Source organism: Crotalus tigris, unplaced genomic scaffold (genome assembly GCF_016545835.1).
Source record: "Crotalus tigris isolate CLP2741 ecotype Arizona unplaced genomic scaffold, ASM1654583v1 scf7180000017940.1788314, whole genome shotgun sequence".
Taxonomy (NCBI): Eukaryota; Metazoa; Chordata; class Lepidosauria; order Squamata; family Viperidae; genus Crotalus; species Crotalus tigris.
This window is the reverse complement of record NW_024096732.1, coordinates 749,341-771,169: the sequence shown is the minus strand read 5'-3', so window position 1 is coordinate 771,169 and position 21,829 is coordinate 749,341. Positions and strand designations below refer to the sequence as shown.

At 47.1% G+C, this 21,829-nt stretch overlaps 1 protein-coding gene across 1 annotated transcript; it reads right to left on the bottom strand.

Moving 5' to 3' along the window:
* Window positions 1-12,967: 12,967 nt before the first annotated feature.
* Window positions 12,968-20,853, bottom strand: LHX3 (LIM homeobox 3). The gene is made up of 6 exons (XM_039344854.1): window positions 20,742-20,853; window positions 15,765-15,936; window positions 15,358-15,560; window positions 14,870-15,021; window positions 14,402-14,573; window positions 12,968-13,986 (listed from the first exon to the last, which is right to left on the bottom strand). Exons 1-6 carry the CDS (start codon window positions 20,851-20,853, stop codon window positions 13,568-13,570), a joined length of 1,230 nt encoding a protein of 409 aa, XP_039200788.1. The 3' UTR covers window positions 12,968-13,567.
* Between the last annotated feature and the right edge of the window lie 976 nt (window positions 20,854-21,829).

Sequence of the window (21,829 nt, the reverse complement as noted above, 5' to 3'; positions counted from 1 at the left end):
TTCCTGAGCCAGCTGTGAATTCTGGGAGTTGAGGTCCACAAGTCATAAAAGAGCCAAAGTTGCCTACCCCTGGACTAGATGGTCTCAGAGGTCCCTCCCAGCCCTAGGATTCTATGTTCTATGTTTGGGAGAGATTATAAGACTGAGTTTGCCAGTCAGTTTTTACCCTCTCTGCCTGGGCTTCTCAGCAACTTTTGCCTGGACGTCAACTCCCAGAATTTTTCTGTGCTGTTGGAACTTCGAATGCTCACTAAATGAACAATTGTAAGCTGGGGCCTACTTTTAGAGAGTTTATGCATTGATTAGTCTGACGAGCAGGTTAAAAAAACAAAAAAAAACAAGAATAAAATGCAGGAATAATTCCGGGGTTCATAGAGACGAGAAAATTCAGTAACAAAGCACATAAGGGATAAGTACAAAGAGTCCACCTTCGGAAAAGTCCCCCACCTTTACAGGGTACCTCAAGGTACCCTGAGCAGATCTTTCTCCACCTCCCTTCTTGCCCCCAACCAACCCACGAAGACGTCATCTCCCTCGTCGGCTTCAATGGCTCCCCAGTGTCAGCAAAGTATTGATCTCCTTGCCCGGTTGACGTTGGCAAAATAACACCTTGATAAATCGCCGAGGATTGATTTGCACTTAATTGACAATTTGGTGAACCCTCTTTTAAGAGGCCCTGGAGTTAGCCTGGGGAAAGACCAAGCAAGCATTTCTGGATAATATATTGCCGGATCAATAAGTCTTGGCCTAACATCCCATAGTCTTAGCGACAAAGCCAGTTGAGCTGTCAGCTTGGGTCTCGGGAAATTAGTGGTTGTTGTGGGGCGGGGGGGGGGTGATTTAGGGGGCAGAGAGAGACGTTGCCCTCTCTGGAGAGCAGAGGGCAGCAGAAGCTTCAGAAACCATGGAAAGTGGGTTGAGGTCTTTCGCGAGAAGAATGCTGGCTGGGGAATTCTGGGAGTTGAACTCCACCCGTCTTCAACTGGCCGAGGTTGAGAAACATGGTTGTAGATGCTCCCAGGGTCAACCCTGCTGACATCTTGGGAAAGCAGAAGAACATGTGTTTCATTCCCATCATTTCACGTGATCAGAATTCAGGCGCTTGGCAACTGACTCATATTTACGACGGTCACAGAGCACCGGGGTCACGTGATCCCCTTTGGCGACCTTCTGACAAACAAAGGCAGTGTTAAAGACAGATGCACTTAACAATTGTTTGACTAACTGAACAAGGGCAGAGATTCTCTGGACAAGAAAGCAAGAAAGCTGGTGAAATGAGGCAAAATTCACTTAACATCTGTCTCAGTGAGCAACAGAATTCTGCAAATTCTTAGATTTGAATTCTGCAGGTAGAGAGAATTTTATTATCGGAGAACAAAAAGAAATGCTAGGATCCTTTTCCTGTAGAAACCTATGTACAAAATGGATATTGTAAATATTTTTCTGGATGTTGCTGCCTTAGGGGATGTTTTGCCAAGGATTATAAAAATAATAGGAGGGGATTTTAACGGAGTTCAGAACGGGGACTGGGATGGTAGTAGGAGTAAATATTAATACATAATCGTTATCAAATACTTTTTTTAAGCTCTGGAAAGTAATAATTTTGATGTCTAGAGGCTCTTTAATCCATCTACTTTATTTCAAATCTGCATAAAACAATTTTCAGAGTTTTTTGCCCAGCTGTTTATGTTACTAAACTTTGGGAAATAAAAGAAAAATCATCCTCAAAGATCGGTCACCTGTTTTTATAATGCTAAACCAGACTGTCAGGTCAAATAGGTTATTTTTCATTAAAAATAGTACCTAGTTTATCTTTCATTTAAACATAGTGACTTCTGTCGTTTTGTTGTACTAGTGATAAGCCCCTCAGTGTCTATCTAAAGTGGCACACACATTTTGCAAACGAGTTACAGGCAGTTCTCGACTTAAGTTGTGGTTGAGGACTGCCTGTAGCCCCAGTTAAAGGACACACCTGGCAGGTGGGTTTGTGTCATTGCGGCAGGTTGTCCCTCTTTGCAACCCCCTCACCTTCCCCCCCACCCCAGTGCCCAGGGTCTCTCTCCCCTTTAATCTGGCCAGGCCAAGACTTCCTGGGATTCAGAGCAGCCCAGCTCTGAGGACTCCCCCGCCCCCTGCAAATGCCATCCATTAATGCATTTCATCATTTCAATCAGGGATGTTAAAGCTGCTGTTCTAAAGGTCCCAACTGTGTCTTTCTCCATAATTAAAAGAACTGGGGGGGAGCGCTCGGAGCCACTCACCCGTCTCCAGGTATTATTTACATACAATTTGGATGGGAGTGGAGGAGCATGCATGCATGCATACATATTTTATATTTTAAAACTTTATTAAAGTGCTCGAAAAGGTTGCGCGGTTGGTTTGGTCAATCGGATCCTGGAGAGCATAAATCAAAGAGCCGGTTTGATTTGTTATTCTTAGCTGGCTATAAATTAAGCTTTTCTTGATGAAAAGGCGGCTGGTAGGGTTTGCCATTGGGGGGGGGAAGCCTTCCAGAAAATGCGCACCCGGGGTTGGCATCAGCCAATGAGGGGGAAAAAACTGGCTTCAGAGGCCTTGAATGGATACTGCAAGTAATTTTTCCCCCTTTTTTCCTTGACCTGCAGTTTCTGCTTCCTGTTAAGTTCAGGCCCAGCTCTTTGTGAGCTTCTAATTCTGTTCCCCCCCCCCTAATTATTTGATTAGCAGCCTCTTATCTCTTGGTTAGGGTTTCCACAACAATCCTAATCACACACCCCTTATTTCCCCTTTCCCTCTTTCTTTGATTCTTCTCTGAATGCTGTGGGGTGTGGGGCCCATTTTGAGACAGACCCACGTAAACCCACCCACCCTGCAGTCCCCCCTCCCATCTCAAAAGGATGCAGCATTTCTTCCCTGAGCCCACAAATGGGCAGCCACACAAAGACCCCGTTAGAATGGCTTTCCGCTCTGGGGGTCTGAACGCTCCACTAAATATATAAGTATTTTGAATTATATGTCTCAGTGAGTCCCAATAAATTACAGGTCATAAAATTTTCTGCACATAATTACCCGGCAGAAAAGGAGTGTTCAAAGAAATATTTTCTCTGCCGCCACCTCTGTTCCCATTTCTTTACCATATAACATTTATTCTAATATTAAAATGGCAGCAACTCGATAAATTGTGAATCATTAACGCACTCCATTGATTCTGGGGGGCCTGCTCTTCATCCCCCCCCCCCTGTCCTGCCAGCAGCCTCGGATCCGCTGGGTGTGTGAAGATCAGTCTATTGGATTGTGATTCATAAGCTATTTGAGGGTCGGTGACCAAGACCTTCCTTGCTTCCACTGCTATCAGCCCCCAGACTGATCAATACGTGGAGATACCTGGAATCACTGGCTGTTGGCGAAGAGCTCAGACGTCTGCAGGTTAGAATGCAAGGAATGGCCGATCCAGACGGAATAATTTGACGGAGAACCTGGAATAGTTCAGAGGAATCTGCAGGGGGTCCTTGACTTACGACAATTGGCACTGGAAATCCTGATGCTAATAAAGGAGAATATTATAAGGGCTCTCTGCTGCTCTCTGAGCTGGGTGGTTTTCTTGCGGACGTTTCATCACCCAACTAGGTAACATCATCAGTGCTGGAAGGGAGTGAGCAAACCCCAGTCCCTTCTAGCACTGATGATGTTCCTTACTGTGGTAATGAAACCTCCACAAGAAAACCACCCAGCTCAGAGAGTGCCAAGGGTTCCTCATTCTGACGCTCAGCAATCCAGCCCTTAAGTGACCAGACACAATTTGATGACCTCTTTTGCGATGATTGTTAAGCAAAGCAGGCTTTGTTTGTCCGGAGCCACGTGGGATGCTGCAGCCAGGGTGAACACATCCCGGGTGCCAAGCATGTAAATCACAAACATGTGGCCACAGAAATGCTGCCGATGGTCATAAGTGGAAGCCCTGATTGTAGGTCTCTTTTGTTTCCGTACTGGCATAACTTTGGTTACTAAATGAATGGATGTAAGCCGAGAACCAGCTGCGCCCACTTGCGCTTCAGACTGTAAGTGAAGAATATTCTCCATGATGGGCAACGCTGAGTGCTAAAGCCAGGAGTTTTTCTAAGAGCAGACAATCCGGCAAAGGTCTCTATGTTTTGTCTTCATCTTTTTAGCCCCTCTCCTTGGGGTGCCCTTGGCTGCGAGCTTTCGTTAGCATCATCCGAACATGTGCAGCCCACTACAGCAGTCCAGCCTATTATGGTCTGGCACATTTTGTGACACAACCATGGGCCTTTGTGGTTACACACTGAGGTCACTGACAAGTAATACATTCAGCCCGTTAAGTTATTAGGGAGATAAATAATTGGGGTGCTGGCTGAACTGTGAACTTTTACCTTTTCCCCCAGATCGGAGAGCTTCCCCCAGTTTTGCCAGCTCCGATTTCGTAATTCCATTATGGTGATGAGCACAGCTGTAGCCCAAGAGCCTCCGATACAATTTCTTTATGGAGATCAGCAATAGGAATATTAAACTTTAAGCCCAAAGAGGTTGTAATTTAACCTGTATTATTTATTACGGACACAAATCCTTTACAATAGGAAAGAAGGAGGAATTCGTTTAAAACACACGCCGGCACAAACAATCCATACATAAACAGAAAGGGAATAAAATGCATCCCTTTCTTTAATGCAATTAGATTGGAGTGTCGCACTAGACAGGGGAGAATGTGCCTTTTTTTATTGGGGGGGTGACGGGGGGATTCTTTCTTTGTTTGAATTGCAACGGGGGATTTTCTTGTCTGCAGCACCTGGCATGGCTGGTGGGCACAAAATCCTCCTGGTATTTAATCATTCTGTAACGAGGATGCATAAATGCTATAAACGATCGGGTTGTGCTTGAAGATCACACAGCTACAATCAGCTACCTGAACATCGATTGATTCAGTCAGTTAAGCTGGTGACAGCCTGAAAAAATAAAACTGCATATAGGTAGTCCTCGATGTATGACCTAATTGAGTCCAGAATATATGTTGTTAAGTGAGAGATGTATTGAGTTTTGTCCCGTTTTACGGCTTTTCTTGCCACATTTGTTAAGTGACTCACTGAAATTGCTGGCTGTTTCATGTTCAATTTCTAAGCTTTCTTTTTCTCCATAAATTAAAAAATAACTTTCATTCTCTTTGTTTTTAATTGTGCTGGATTTTTTCCTGTTAATTATATACATCTTGTACATATACATGTTTGTCCAAATTATTTGTCTCCCCTCTCCTCCCTTCCTCTTCTCTTCTCTTCTCTTTTCTCTTCTCTTCTCTCTTCTCTTTTCTTCTCTCTTCTCTTCTCTTCTTTCCTTCTCCTTCCCTCCTTTCAGTAACTCGACAGACCTGACACCCTTCTTCTTTCAAAGAAACTTAAAACCAGCTTCTCGTCCATCCAATGAAATAAGAATTGGTAGAAGGGAGAAAAAAACAAGCAAATTTCTCTGGCTGGAATAAGTTTGCATGTAATCAAAATTATGAATCTGATTCTCTAATTGACATCAGGTTTTATGAGGTGTAGATGTTATTCTTTTGAATCCTAAATATATCAGAAACGTGGCAATGTATATTGAGGATTCTGTATGATTCTGAAAGGATTTTGACAGTATGTTGCGTATGTGTTAAAGCTTTCTGCCTGTCAGCTCCTTTTCCGACGCCAGGTTCTGATGCCAACGGAAATGTTGTTTTTACCAACATTGAAATTGGTAGTCAACATAATTAACTGAGTTTAGAGCAGGATATTATTTACTAGCCAGGGGAACACAGCATTGTGCAAGGGAGGGGATCGGAGAGGAAGGCAAGCCATAAAATTTCCCCCGTCAAGGCTATTAATTTTCGCATGCCAAATGGTGATATATCCAAATAACTTAGATATTTTAATAAGACACTTAGTTTAATGAAAAAGGGGTTCGCATAATAGGAAGTCATTAATTAGATTCTGAATTCCTGCCTGTTGCCTAAATATTAGTCTACAGAAAGGGGATAAAGGGGAAGTGTTAATAAAATTATGAATTAATAAAGAATAAAATTATATATACAATTTATAATTATATAGATGTTTTAAATAAATTATGTGCATATGCGTGTATAAATGTATCTCCCTGTGGTCTCCTGACCTATTAAAACAAGTCCCCCCCCCAGAAGCCTAGGTCCCTCTGTCCTGGGAGCCACAAGCATCCAGTGCTGCATCTGGCTTTCTACTCATTGACCAAAAACGCTCCTGGTTCCTCGGAGGGCACAATTCCCCCAAATTTCCAGCAAAGCCACAGCTTGAACCATCATTCAACCCGGCGGTGTGCCATTTATTCAAAAGCCAGTTGGCAGTTGAGGATTGACGAGTGTCCAGGGCAGATGTGTGTCAAGCACCACTAATGAAAAAGCTCCCCTATTTGGGGGGGGGGGATGTTAGGCTACTCCCCTCTGCCAAAACCCACCCTCTATTGGCATACAGAGCCCAGATGCACTGATGTTAGTTTTGTTCCCCCCAAAGTGAGAATTTACGACACACACACACACACACACACACAGAATGATGATGTGATGATTTCAGCCTCCTTGTCCGGGAAGGACAACAAGAGATGTTTGTTTGTTTATTTAAAAGATGTTGAGACCCTAGAAAGAATCCTAGGGATGGAAGGGACCTTGGGGGTCTCCTATCCAACCCCCTGCTCAAGGCAGGAGACCTTATACCATCCCCAACATGGCTGGCTGGGGAATCCTGGGAGTTGAGGTCCACCCTTGCCAAGGTTGAGGAACTCAACCTGAGAGCTCACCTTTGTCTGGTCTCCAACGCATGGATTAGAGGGGGTCCATGTTCTCCCCTCTTTTCCAGCTCCTTGGGGCCCAAAAAAGCAACTCTCTTTTCCCTTTCTTCCTTCTCTTTTTCTATCCCTCTTCCTTTTCCTTCCTTCCTTCTCTTTTTTTATCTCTATCCCTCTTTTCCTTCCTTCTTTTTTCCTTCTTCTCCCTCCATCCCTCCCTCTCTTTTCCTTCATTCTCTAACTTTATCCCTCTTTCTTTTTTTCCTCCCTCCCTCTTCCCTCTCTCTCTCTCTGTCTTTGGTTTTCTTTCTTTTCTCTTTTCTTTTTTCTTTTCTTCATCTCTCTCTCTCTCTCTCTCTCTCTGTCTGTCTCCCCCCCCGTCCTCCCATCTCTCTTTCCTCCCTCTTCCTATTTTCCCCTCCTCTTTCATTTCCCCTCCTCCCCTCCTTCTCTTCCTCCTCCTCCTCCTCCTCCTGACCCTCCTACAAAGGGTGGGATTTCCCACTTTCCTGCCTGGCAGAGAAAGTGGGAATCTTTGCGGCTTCCCTCTTCCTTTCCTTCCTGTGCTTCGGCCTAAAGGGCCCAGCGCCCACAGCAGCAATAAAGGCGACTCCCAAATTAATTTAGATTTCAGGCAGCCCGGCTGGGCCAGCTGGATTTGGCAGGCTGCTCTTCTCTGGGAACCGCTCAAACATCCCAAGGGGACACTTAGCAGTTTATAAATCTGTCAGGGGCAGCGTTGCTGATGACCCCAACTTCCACCACGAAACGCTTTTAAAGATGCAGCGTTGCCCACGTCCCCAGGGCCCAGTTTTTCTGCAAAAACTGCACGTGCTGGAGGTATTTGGGCCCTACATTTATGCGAAATCAGGAAAAGAAATGGAAGATTCCCCACCACCAGCACCATCAAAAAAAAGATCATATCCTAGCAACGGGAAGTCTGTCAATTTGCTTCTTTGTTTAAAAATATGCCTGTTAGGAAAGTATTCTGTCCTTAAAAATAAAATAAAATTGTATCCAAGCAGGCTTATGTTCCGGAGTAAGAATTTACATTTTAATAACATCAAAGAGCACTTCGTAATAAAATATGTACCATTACACAAATGTGACAATAATTTATGCATGTGGATCTTCTGGTGCATAAGATCACGGACATATCAAAGGCACAAATTAATTACAGCTTCCTCAAGTGCAACCCTCTTTCTCTTTCTTTCTCATTCATTTCATTAATTCATTCATTCATTTTCTATTGTCTGAATCCTGCTATTTCTTATATGTCCCCCCCCCAATTAATTTCACAGAATTTCACATGCTACAGACACCTTTGGGGGGGGGGAACCATAATCAGCCACTTCGGTTAGTAATGAATTTGGAGGTACTCTTTGACTTATGACCACAATCGAGCCCAGATTTTCTGTTGTTAAGTGGGACATTTGTTAAGTGAATTTCCCCCCACCTGCTGCCTCCTTTCCTGGCCGTCCATCCTGCCGGAGCTGGGCCAGCCCCTTTCCGGAGCGGCTGGGGGTCCCATGGGTCGGCCACCCGCCCGGCGCTTCATTGGGCGCCCAAGTGGGGCATTAATTCTGGCTGCTCCACAGGGGCGTCGCTGCCCGCCCTGATTTACTTGCCTCCGGCTGACGGGGGGGGCGCTGGGCGGGGGGGCAGGCGGGTCTTCCAGGGGTGTAAGGGACACCAGCCACAATTGCCCCCCCGTATGGGGATAGGGGGAACCTGAATCCCCTCGAAGAAGGGCTGACGAAGGGGCAAAAGGAGAAAAGGATATTATGCCCCCCCCTCACACACACAATCAATTATTTGTTTAAAATGGAAAAGGGAAAGTCCTCTGATTTTTCTCTCCCAAATATGCCTCTTTTTTCCTGTCTCTGAACTTCCATTTTTTATTTCTTTTCCTATTTATCTAGGTTTGTACTCCTCTTTTATCTTTATATTTGTAAACTCTAATAAAATTAATTTAAAAAAAAAATAATCTGAAAAACCAGTCTTCAAGCCAATTGCCCATTCTCTCTGGCGGGATGGGCTGTATCCAGGCCAGACCAGTCGCCCAGGATCAGGAACATCCTTTATTTTAATATTTAATTTTACACCGTGGTTCCCATGACTGTTTGAGTTGGTTTTGCAAATCCCCCTTCGGATAAAGGGGCATATAAAAAGATCTTGGGAAAACGCCCTGATTTTAAACTGCCCAAGGAAGTGTAGAAGGTGAATCTGCAAGGTAAACAAATGTGAAGGTAAGATGGTTCAGAGACAATTAAACAGAAATAAAATCCACCCGCCAAAGGGAAGAGACAGACTTTGTAAAAAGGGAATTTAGATGGGGGGGGGGAATGGCTGAAAGAAAGCAATGGAGAATAAAAGGTCACTACGTGTTGCAAGCTGCGGAGAGGCAGAAGTCACTCAAGGTTTACTAATCACCTTTAATGCTCCTTCCTTTTCAATCTCGGTTTAAATGTCAGTCTCCTTGCCTCTCACCTGGCTATTTATAATTCCTAGTTTAGCAGGTCTGACGCTGCCTGGAAACCACCCTCACTTTGGTTCTTTTCTTTCCTGTCTTTCATTTTCTTCCCCTGGTTTTCACTGCCTTTCAAGGCGATTCTCAGGTGTCTTTCTGGTTTCGGGCGGAATCGAGACCTTTGGAAACCAAGCAGGAAAACTGGGCAATGGGCCGCCTTCGCCAGGAGGATGCCACCCTCAGAACTAGCTGCTGCCTAGAATGGCTTCTTCGCTAGATACCGTATAGTGTGCAGCAATGGACAGTAAATACAAATATTTAGAGTGTGGCTCCTTTTTTACAGTTTACACCACTCTGTATTGGAGAACAAAGAAAGGGGAAGTCAGAAATTCAAAATTGGCCTATATTATCTTTAGGGGTGTTTTTCACAGACATCTTTCTTTCCTTCTTCCTTTTAATGTTTTAACAGAGTGGAGATGTTGGCATTAAACTCAAAAATGTATATTTTCTTGTTTTAAATCATAAAACAATGCAACACAAGGAAAGAGGAAGGAGGGAGGGAGGAAGGAAGAAAGAAGGAAAAAAGGAAAGACAGAAAGAGGAAGGAAAGGAGCAGAGGAAGGGAAGAAGGAGGGAACGAAGGAAGGAAGGAAGTTTTTAAATCACCCTTTTCTCCCCCTTTGCCCATCTCATGCCTTATATTGATCTTGGTAATTATAATAATTAAAGTGAAATCAAGCTCTAGATCTATGTCTAAATGCTCAGTCTGGGTTGGCATTGTGATACCAACATCCAATTAAATATCCTTTAGGAGGCTTCTTACAAGTTGATTCGTTATTTACTCATTGGGTAATTTATTTCACACATTTTACATGTTCTCTTCAACCAGTAAAGCTTCCAAAGCAAATGTTTTCATACAACTGGAAAAACAATACGTAAGATGGCTTGTTTATAACCTAAAGAATACGGCATAAAAGGAAGAAGTCATGGAAAGGGAAGAAGGAAAACAAACCAACTCAGCTACCGGTTCTCAAATTTCTCTGTCAAGACCTGTGGGAAAGAATGTCAAATTAAAAGGCTGTCTTAGCACAGCAGAGGTAACATCCCTGTTTCTCATCTCTTTGGTCTGCTGCTCAGTTGGAAAAAAAGGGGATGAAAGGATGAAAAAAGAAATTCAAAACAGAAGGTTTAGGAAAGGGACAGATGCCTGGGACATACAATGTACCAGGACAGCCATGTAAGATCATTTCAAATTAGGGTTTTTTTTTAAAAAAAAAAAATATTACAGCTTGTCTTCTTTTATCATATTGTCACCAGCATGGAATCCAGCATGTGAACAATTGCAATTTTAAGATCAAAAGGTTTAAGACAGTTAGCCTCAGTCCTGTAGCCACATTTGATTTTTTTTTTAAACTTTCTGCATGAAAAATGTGAAACATATTTCTGATAAATTCCACACTTTTTTTTTTTTTTGCCATCCAGGTTTCCATGCCTGTACAATTGCATTTGGAAATTTCTGTTGAATAATCTCCGGTCTTGTGAACTGCAAACTTGATAAGGATTTATCCCACACCATCAATAAGCCATTTTTTTTAATCTATAGCCCTTCTACGTTGGTTAGATGTTTCTCCCATCTTTTCTCTTAACTTAAAAGAATATTTGGCCGTGGAAAAATAACTACGGGCTGCCCCTGAGGGCTCGCTGAGCCCTGGAGGTGGATCTGGTTCTTTTAATCAGGGTGCATGTTTTAAATCAAGATAGATTAAATTCTGTGAAAGACCCCATCAATCTTTAGCTGACAAATTTATTGTAAATGTTAATGGTATTTGATTAGAGAGAAAGAGACACCAAACATTACACATAACCTACACTTAATATTTAGTTTTACAGGTTATGAGATATAGATATATAGATATATAGATATTGTTTTGTCATACCGAAATAATCTTTCTGTTCTTGGCTGCTGTGAAAACACACAATATAAAGGGACAATCAAAGTGTTGTTTTTTTTAAATTGTCACCGGGCTGTTCTTGAACATACAAAAATTGAGCCTCAATTTTAAAGATTTTTAATAAACGATGTGGACAAACTGCTCCAGGTGGGAAACCGTTTGGCAACTGGAAAGCAAAGACACAAACTGGACAAACGTCGGAACACACAACGACCGACCGAACGCATTTTCTTGAACTGCATCGCCTGCCCTTCTGCAGAGGAGCGAATAAATTCAAACCTTGAGAAATCGCAGCTGGTTTTAATCCTCCGTCTCTGGGTGACATCACAGAAAACAAATGAAGACAGAAAAACCCAGACATAGATAGTTCTCGACTTAGGACCACAGTTGAACCCAAATTTTCTGTTGCTAAGTGGAACCATCATTAAGTGAGTTTTGCCCTGTTTTACAGCCTTTCTGGCCACGTTAAATGAATCACTGCAGTTGTTAGTAACTTGGACATTAAGTGGTTTCCCCATTGGCTTTGCTTGCCCGAAGGTCGCCAAAGGGGATCACGTGACCCCAGGATGTTGCGACCGTCATAAGTATGAGTCACTCGCCAAGTGTCCAAATTTTGATCACGTGATCCTGGGGATGCTGCAATGGCCGTAAGTGCAAAAAAGGGTCATAAGTCACTTTTTTTGGTGCCGTTGTAACTTTGAACAGTCACTAAATGAATCGTTATAGGTCGAGGATTACCTGCATTGCACAATTGTTGTCAGTGAGAGGAGTGATCCTTTAGAAAAACATTTTAGCAAATGTTTGGGCAGCAGCTTTAAAGACCTGTCAGTTTAGAAGGCATAGATACAGATCAAAACTGCAAACTGAGCATTTTCTTAAAAAGGAGGGGGTCGGGGGGGGGGTGTTTCTGGTTGTGTCTGTGTGCTGGTTGTGTCTGCCGTGCTGCAGATTCCCCGGTATAAGGGATGCATGGAAATGCACGTTATTGACAGTGACCTCTTTAACCAGGTCTGTTTGAGAACACGGTTAGTTTTATGGGATGCCAATCAATAAAGGGGGGGGTACATGGGCCCCTCCCACCAGCTGCCAATTTTATGTCTCCCGCCCAAGGGCAAAACCACCTGCTTTCTGATCAGAGAAGAGAAATTGGGAGAAATTGGTAATTGGTAAAGAAAAATCATTTTTAAAAAGCATCCAGACACATATCCGTTCCCATGTCAGAAATTGTTTAAAAAAACAACAGACCTTCTTTGAGCCGATCCAAATGACATTCAGTCTGTATAGCTAAAGCAGCTCATTTACAATGCAATAGAAAATAGCCTACAAATTAATTACAGTGACTTATATATATATATATATATATGTATATATACAAATAAAAATAAAGGAGACTCAATGCTTGGCTTTTGAAAATCTAGACAGTTGAGGCTGTTTTATTCTGTTTGGGAGGAGGAAAGGAAAGGAAGGGAAAGAGGGGGGAAGGAAAGATGGTGGACAAAGCAAAGCTGAATGCAGCATCCTGAATATAAAGAAAGAGGAGGACGCAAAAACACTCATTAAAAGGAGAGGTTGAAGCTTATTGGTTGGATGGAAATCAGTACTAGGGAAGGGAAGGGAGAGAGAGAGAGAGGGAGAGAGAGAAAGGGGAAAAGGAAGGAAGTGGAAATGAAGAAGGAAGAAAAGGAAGGAGAAAGGAAAGAAAAGAGAAAGGGAAGGGGAAGGGAAGGAAGCAGGAGAGGGACAGAGAGAGAGGGAGGGAGGGAGGGAAGGAAAGAGGAAGAGGAAGGAGTGAGTGAGGAGGGGAGGAAGAGGCCGAGGGTGAGGAAGGAAACGGAGGAAGGGACTCTTGTCACCTCTTGTTTAGGGAAGGAGAAGAGGTTATCCCAGAAACACATTTTCTTGTTCTACTCACATACGATGAAAGAAAACTAAGGCTATTTTGGTTTCTCTTCTTTCCCCCTCAGCTGGCAGGCTTCCTCGGATTTTATAAAAAAATATCTTCTCTTGGGTCAGACCCTGTCATGACAAATGCACAGAGAACAGACGGAGGAACCCCAATAGCCCCTCAGGACCTCCTTCCTGATACTCACATCGGCTTCACCGAACTTGGAAAGCAAAAAGTCTGTTCAGGTCCAGCCATGTCTGGGGAAGAAGCTGCCGACGGGGGTCCATCAAGCTGAAGCTGGGCATGGTCCCTTCACCTCCTCCACTCCTTCCAGGAGCCATCCTGGGTCAAGAGCTGGCATCTCCCTCCTTTTTCCCTTGTTTCCACGTCTCTCTGCTGGCTAACATTTCTCCACTTGCCTGGGTCTCCTGGTCATTCCAGGCAGATGTCCAGTTTCTTAAGGAGCTCCAGGAGTTCTCCAGTCCGGTATCAAAACTGTGCATGGTCAACTTCATCTAGCCAAGAAGCTGGACTGGCTGGGAAATCCGGATATCCCCCGCTGCTTCCTGAAGAGAGATCTGAATTGGGTCCGTTCCCACTCAACACCCTCATGGGTTGAGGCACTGATTGTCCACCTTGGCCTACGATGCCCAAGCCGTGGTCTGGGTAAACCAAGCTGGACATTAAGGACGGGTGGCCAGACATAGCTTGTAAGGAGCCTGGTGAGGGGGGCATCCCATAAGGGCTGTTTGACCGGAGATCGTGAAATTGGTCCTGAGCTGAGATGCCACCATGTTCCAAGGAGAAGTTTCCACTGCTCCCAGCTTGTTTCGCCACAACGGGGGAGTCTTCCCCAAGACTGCTGTAAATCCCGTTGGGATGGTTGATGTCGGATATGGAAGGTTCGTCTGGAAAAAGGAAACAGGAACGTGGGAGAGAGAGGAGGAGGAGGATCACAAGGGACTACCCTTTTTTGGAAGAAGATCCAACTTCTCCCTTGAAGAACATCTATGGAGATTCTCGGTCGTCCAGGTCACGGTTGTCCCAAAGGGGCTTTTTCGGGACTTTGTTCTCCAGTTGCCTTTCAGAAAAGCACCTTTGGGACTATTCTTTGAAGAACCATCAGAATCATATTCTCACAATCCACAACAACAGTCAGGAGTATCCGTGCAAGGCACAGGAGGCAAAAATATCAACATGGCGGACACAACTTTGCAATCAAAGCCCTGCCCATTAAAAAAAGGGGGTGGGCCGTGATTGTGGCAGCCATCTTGACTTTTTTTACCTTCCTTGGCATGCCCACAGTTAGAATTTCGCGCGTACCTGTGAAAGAGACCTCAGCATCGCTGTCCGGCCCTTCTTCCTGGATGCTGTCCTTGTCCAGCTTGGAATTCCCCCGGGAGCGTTTCATGTTTCTGAAATACTGGCCCCACCTCTGCCTCCCAGCGTCTTTCTTCAGGCGCTTCTCTTTGGCTCTCCTGTTCTGGAACCACACCTGGAGGGGCGAAGGGAGGGGCAGGCTTACCTATTTTATTGATAGAAAGGTAGTCCTCGACTTGCCACCACAAATGAGCCCAAAATTTCTGTTGCTAAGCGAGACAGTTGTTAAGCAAATTTTAACCCATTTTACGACCTTCCTTGCTAAGTGATTCATTGCAGTTGTTAAGTTAGTAACGTGGTCATTAAGAGAATCTGGCTTCCCCATTGACTTTAACAGAATAACAGCACCCTCCATCCCTCGGCTGGGTCAGCCGGGTTGTTTTCCCGCCCGTCTCCAGGGCTTTCACCCACCTGGACCACTCTCATGTCCAGGCCTGTTTCGGAAGACAGCTGCTCCCTCACGTGTCGGGCAGGCTTGGGGGAGTTATTGTAGGCGTTTTTCAAGGTCTCCAGTTGTTTGGCGGTGATGGTGGTCCGAGGCCTCTTCGCTGTGGACTCGGCCTCTGAAAATGTTCCCAAGAGGGAAAAGGTCAAAGTCCAAAAGTGGAACTTGCACGTGGACGGAGTTGTGGGAATGTGAAAAGGGTCAAGAAGGAGGAAGAAGGCGTTTTGGACACGTTCACCTCCTTGGGTTATTTGGATGCAAGCATACAAACAAATAATTCTGCCCCCCATCGTAGTTATGGCTACTGGGGCTTAGCAACTCTTCCATGCAGGGAAATCCATCTGCTGTGGCTTCCTAATTTTGAGAGGTGGGAGCCCCCCACCGCCCATTTGGAGGCCGAGCAGGAGAAGCCCCTGGTGGGCTGCAAGGTGGAGAAAGAGCCGAGCAGACTCACCTCTTTGCTTGGCGGTCTCGTAGTCGGCCTTGCAAACCAGCCGGCTGTCCTCCATGAGGTAGAATTCGTCTCCCGTGGCCAGCTGCCTTTTGCAGACCACGCAGGAGAAGCAGTGAAGGTGGTAGACAAAGTCCTGGGCCCTTCGCACCACCTGGGTGGGCGGGATGCCTTGCTGGCAGGCTGCACATTTCGTCCCAAACCTCCTGTGGATTAATTTGTTTGTATGAGAAGTACGCAAAAATTGGACCTCGCATGTTAAAAGTGGAGAAACGGAGATCACATTGTACTGGAATTCACAGGCTCTTGCAAGATGGAAAGTATTTCTCTCCTCCTTTCCTTTGGCGCTCCTGAAAAGTAGGGAGCGTGGGTGAGGGGAAGGGGGGGAAGGCCGGCCTTGGTCCACTCACTTAAAGAAGTCCTCCTTGCAGTAGACGCTCTCTCCACGGCTGAAGCACTTCTCTGCCAGCTGCACCTGGCAGTCGTGGCATCGGAGGCATTTGCTGTGCCAGTGGCGGTCCAGCACCTTCAGGATGAAACGGTCCACGATGTGCTGGTTGCAGCCTGCGCAGAGAGGGATGTCTGGGGGGGAAACGGTTCAAAGAGAGAAAGGACATCCATCAGCTCCTTCCTTCCTTCCTTCCTTCCTTCCTTCCTTCCTTCCTTCCTTCCTTCCTTCCTTCCTTCCTTCCTTCCTTCCTTCCTTCTTTCCTTCCTTCTTTGCTTCTCCCTCTCTCCCTTTCTACTCTCCCCTTGTTCTTCCTCCCTTTCTCACTTCCTTTCTCCCTTCCTAGGGAAAGATTCCTTTTGAAAGGTGTGAGAACAGTTGGTTATTTTTTTTTTACAATAATAAAAGTAAGATTATTTAAGTGCCCCCAAAGCCATACTGGTCAGGGGTTAGGGTTAGCCGTTTTAAGCTGACATTCGAGACCCTGTAAAGCTCAAATACTAAAATCGAAATAATTCTAAAATAAACGCATCTGTAGCACAGCTGGGGTGAGAATGAGGCAAGAGGGCCCGAGGAATTGCCTCTCCCACACTTTTCTGCTTTTATTCCCGCTTTCCATGCCAAGGGGGTCCCGCCTGGCGGGTTCAAACTCCTGCGCCAGGAAACCCCTTCAAGGCACCAGCGTGTAAGTTTCTCCCCTCAAAATCAGCACGGGTCTTGCAAGGGCCTAATTTTGGACGGGTCCCCTAATCTTTATGCGTGTTTGTTCAGAAAATAAATAAATAAATATTAAGAAAGAAAGAAAGAAAGAAAGAAAGAAAGAAAGAAAGAAAGAAAGAAAGAAAGAAAGAAAGAAAGAAAGAAAGAATTAAAAGTCTCTGCTGCAGATCACGCCAAAACGAAAAACAAACGCAGATAATTGCTGATCTTTTCCTGAGGATAAATAAATCTGGATTTTCGGTCGGAGTCAAATGCCTGTTCTTTGGTTGTGATTGTGGCGATTGTGCCATCATTATCATCATGAAGCTCTGCGCGAAGCAAGTACCCTCACATCTATGCTATTTTTTTGTTAATTAAATTACGAATGTCCCCCAAATTGATTCATTGGCTGATTCAGAAGCCTTGGAGAGAGGGGAGACCACCAATAGCGCGCATTGTTACCCTGATTTCTTGCCGGGTAAATATCACAGCAGGAACATCCGTCTCATAAATCTCCTTTTAAATAGTGGTATTTATTATTTCAAGGAAGATCTGATATTCGTTTCAATTTACAAATAGAAATGATAAAATAATACAACAATATTATTATAACTATTATTTATAATTATTATTATAACTAATTTTAACTCTTACCATAGTAATAGGAGCCCTTGGAGCAATACCCAAAGGGCTGCCTAGGTACATGGAAATTTTGAACTTATTAGACATGAATATTCTGACTTTGCAAAAAACCACCTTACTAGGAACTGCATCTATACTCAGAGGTTACTTTAACAGCGCTTAGGTCCTTGGTTAGGACTTGAACTGTTAAGTTTTTACCAGTCCCAGACTGTGCATCGAATTCAAGATTAAATAATAATAATAATTAATAATAATGTACGGCCAGCAAAGAATCGAGTTTTTAATTTGTTGAACGGTAAATTTGTAAACTAGCTAAAAGTCTCTCTTTCAAAAGAAAATCCGAAAAGGGGAGCCGTCGGGCTTCGCTTGTAATCAGGGAACTCAACTTTGAACCCCGGTAGATGAATCAACTTGAAGTCCTGGCTGATGAGTCGGTCGGAGGCGAAGGGAGCCAACGCTTAGTCGGTTGAACCGCGAGGTCGGGGCTGGGCCCCCGGGCCTGCCTCGCCCCGCTTTGCTGCTGGGGTCTGTCCGAGGCAGGCGGTCATCCGACCCGGCCGAACGCTCGTGGGGGGAGCCCGGCGCTCCCCAAGGGGAGACTGGCCTGCCGCCTGGTCTGGCCTCTCCCCCGAGGGCAGATCAGGGAAGGGAAGAGGATCCCGGCCAAGAAGCGATTTTGCGCCCTGGGCGATCCAAGCTCCGGGTCACCCTTTCCACCCGCTTGCGCGCTTTTTACGCGGCGCCGGGCCGCGAGATCCCCCCCCCCCACCCGGTTGGGTTTATTTGTTTTTGTGTTGGCAACTGGAAGTAGTCTTGGTCTTGGGAGCGTCCGTACAGGCAAAGATGCGTCGGCGAGAGGGCCTTCAAAGGAGGAACGGTCCGGTAGGTGCCAATAGGGCGCCCGCCTCTCCTCCTCCGAGGATAAATTCGGTCAGGGAACCGCGGGGGAAAGTCGGATCCTCCCAATCCAGGCAAGAAGTCCGCGTTGCCAGGAGGGAGGTGGGAAAAGAAAGAGAAGCGCGCGATGGGTGCGGGGTTCAAGAGCCTTTAAGCCTCTGGGGTCTCCTTTGGAGGGCTGGAGGAAGTCCCCACCGAAGAGGAAGGGAAGGGAAGGGAAAGGATGGAATGAAGCCTTCTCCGCCGAGACGAGGCGGCTCCCCTCCACCTCTTTGTCACCCGCAAGTCAGCTTTTGATAGCCGAGACCCCTCCCGCACCCGACAACTTTCGCCCTCTTCCCAGCCATTCCCCGGGGCTCCCGCAGCGGCGATCAGCTCAAGACGCGACTTCAAAAGGGGGGGGGTCCCCAGCACCTCCCTCCACACACGCCCCCAGCCGCCAATGAAGCCGAGCAAGCCGGCCCGCGGCCTGCTACGGCTCTCAAGCGCCCGAGATAAAAACGGGGTTCGACGCCGGATGCCAACCTGCCCTTGGGAAGGGACCCCGCCGGGGGGGAGGAAGGTGAGGTCGCGGGAGCCGCGGGGCCGGGGATTTCCGGTTGCAAAAGGGCCTGAAACAGACCGGAGGGAAAAGCTCCGAGGAGGGAGGCCGGTTGGCCTGGGATTGAACAGACGCAGCCCAGCAGAGCACCAGCCATCCGATAGGCGAGTAAACATATATCCGAAAGTGCCACGTCACTTTGGGATCACAACGTTACATTAATTATATTACACTGTGTGGTGTTAATGGTAGCCCAGCCTGGACCCAAATCGAGGTGATCCAATGGTTGTTACAGGCATGTTGGCGTCACAAGAGAGGCCGGTTAGCAAAGGGCGTCTACAGGCCTGCAGAGACGTCGGTCTGAATTAGGAACAGGGTTCGGAATGAAGGAAGGGGCTCCGGAGCCTCTCGCGCGCCCCTCCTTCCCCCGCAGGACCCCCAACCGTTTGCGGTAGAAGGCTTTGCGGAAGGCCGGGCTGAGTTCTCTCGGCTCCCGACGGGGTGAAGCCGCTTTGGGTGGCTTGTCGGTTCTGCTCCGACGGGACGGAGCAAAAGGGGGTGGGCTGGACTGGCGCCCTCCCGACGCGTTGGATCGCGAAGCCCATCATCCACAAGCAAAATGGGACTTGTAGCGCGCTCGTCGGGAAGGCGGTAGTCGGTCAAGCTGAAAGGGGCGCCTTCTGCTTTCCCCGCCTTACAAATGATCTGACCGATAACAAATCAATAATCATAAATAATATCCCAGTGATAGGATTTTCGCTCTTCTGGGGAAAGGTCGGCGAAGTGAGTTATTCTCTCTCCCTAGAGTTAATCCCCTACTTTTCATTATCTGAGGGGGGACTTGGTGGGGTGGAAGGGGGGCAAACTCTCGTTCGACTTCTGAAAAATTACATTAGGGCAATTAGATCGTCTACATTCACTTTTTAAAAATGAAATCGTTTGAGTTGCTGTGACTCCCGTGGAGAGGGCAGAAGAACTGAGAAGATATTTCAGTAGCCTTTCCCCCCCCCCCATTTGGTGCAGGTTTTAGGAAACGGGCAATTCGTTTTCCTTCCTCTGCAATTAAATTTAAAAATTCTGTGTTGTATCCTACTTAAGAATTCTCCCTATCCGGAGTTCTTAATAATGTCAATTATAGTGCAAGAAAGTTCCGTTACTTGTTTCCAGGCTAAGAAGGAAAAGAAAATGGACGAGGAATTATTGTTTCCAGCTCTTTTTCCTCCTCTTTCCGACCATCCAGAAAAAGGACAGAAGGATGAGGAAGGATGAAAAGAAAAAAGAGGAAACGGAAGAACGGCTGGTTGATTACCAAAAGTTGAAGCAAGACGTAAGAAAAAGGAATCGAATTGAGACCAAAGAAAGACAAGGCAAGACAAGATGGACGGAAGAAGGAAGGAAGGAAGGAAGGAAGAGTGAAACGAAGGGGAGGAAACAAGCCAAACGAAAACGAACGAGGAGCAAAATCGAGGCTGAGAAAGGGCATCTAGCTGGGCACGGAGGCTCCATCTCAAGAGTCCTGTTTAAGGATTCTCTGGCTCTAAGCAGCGGCAACCGGTTCTCCCTAAGAGAAAATGGCTGCCCAATTTGGGGGAGGAGGTCACAGCTCCCCATCCACCCAGTAAAAAGTTACTCAGCTGCCACCTGGCACCTGAAGAGACCCCCCTCCCTCAACACCTCGGGGGACGCCGCTGCATCCCCGGCCATGGAGTTGATCTGCCATTATCTTTCTTATCCATCGTTCGGAATCATCTCCCCCCCACCCCAAACTAAACCACGACCGAGCAGCGGTGGCGGGGGGGGGAATCTCCTTCAGGGCTCCTGTGCTGCTCCTCCCGCGGGCAGGCAAGAGGCTTAGAAGAGGGGGTGTCTTACCCTTCCCCAATTTCAGCCCTCCTCTTCTATGCCCCTCCCCCGGGGAGGGCTGCAGAACCCTTGCTCATTTGGGGGTGTCCTGTCCCGAAGTGGAGGGTGGATACGGAGAACCGCGCAGCCCCCTTTGCTCCCGTTGCCCCCAACGGAATTTTTGCTTGGAACTCCGCGAGGGTGCCGGGTCTGGGGGGGGGGGAAGAGGGTTCAGGGGGAAAATACCTGGGCAGGATGACTGAGAACCATCAGGCTCTTCCTCTCCCCTAGTGGCCCTTCTGCCCCCCTCCCCGTTACCTGCCCGGCCTTCCTGGTTCCGCGCCAACAGTGCCAGGAGCGTCTCGGTGCTGCTGGGGGGCTCCCGGCCAGCGCCCCCCCGCCGCCGCCGCACCTCCTTCCCCGCGTCCATCTTGCTCGCCTCCCGTTCTTGGGAAACTCGACCCGGCGGGCACTGAAGATCGGGGGGGGGGGTGGACGACGCGGGGGGGGGGCGGCGGAGAAAACCTCCGCAGAAACCTCCCCTTTAAAGACAGAGCCAGCGTCTCCCGGTCCCGGCCAGCGGCGCTCCGTCAGCACCACGGACAGCGGCCGGCCGCCAGCGACGGGGCGGGGGAGCCGGTCGAGTCTACCCCAAGGGGGGAGGCGGGGGTGGAGTCACTCGTTTCCCCCCCCCCATCGCGGACATTAGACGGGGGGAGCAGCAGGGATGGATGCCTTCCAAGGGGACTCCTTGCCACATGGGCCAAGGAGAAGAGCGAGTCCTTTTGGACCCCCCACAACTGCTCTCGGAGGGTTAATCCGCACCTAAAAATGGAGCAGCCTCTCCGCCGGGGGTCCTGGTGAGGATCTCCCCTTCCTCTCTCAGGTAGCAGCCGAGGCTGATCGGATGTAAGAGCAAGCTGGGGTGGGTGGGAGGGAGATGGGAGGAAAGGGGGGATAAATAGCCCCTTCGCTTATAGTCTTCTTCACAGGATGGGCGAGAGGGTTAAATGAGGCATAAGAGAGACGGAAAGAATCCTAGCTGGAAGGATCCAGCGAGGTCATCCAGCCCACCCCTCTGTTCACGGCAGGGATCCAATTCCAGATTCCTGGACACCTCTGCCTCCCCAGACAGAGACAAGAAGAGGTGTGGAAGAGGAGGCAAGGAGGGAGACCTCAGGGCAATATAGTTCGACTTTGATCCACGTTCCCACCCTTTACTCATCTGTGAAGTTTTGCTGAAATAGTTCAGAGTCAGCCTTGTGTTTTGTGTGGCTTGTGAATAGGAGCCAATGCAGAAAGCGCAGAAGGGAAAACCAAAAGAGTCGAAGAAGCTTCTTGGGAGGTGATAGGAAGCCCGAAGGGGGACTTTTGTCTGGTTAAATTTGTCCCAAGAAGGCGTTTTC

Excerpts from the sequence above, each read along its gene's own strand:
- LHX3 (XM_039344854.1), bottom strand. The coding sequence starts at position 20,853 with ATGGACGCGGGGAAGGAGGTGCGGCGGCGGCGGGGGGGCGCTGGCCGG. Across the intron at positions 15,937-20,741 it reads GAACCAGGAAGGCCGGGCAG|ACATCCCTCTCTGCGCAGGC; the intron begins GTAACGGGGAGG and ends TTTCCCCCCCAG. Across the intron at positions 15,561-15,764 it reads TGCAAGGAGGACTTCTTTAA|GAGGTTTGGGACGAAATGTG; the intron begins GTGAGTGGACCA and ends ATTAATCCACAG.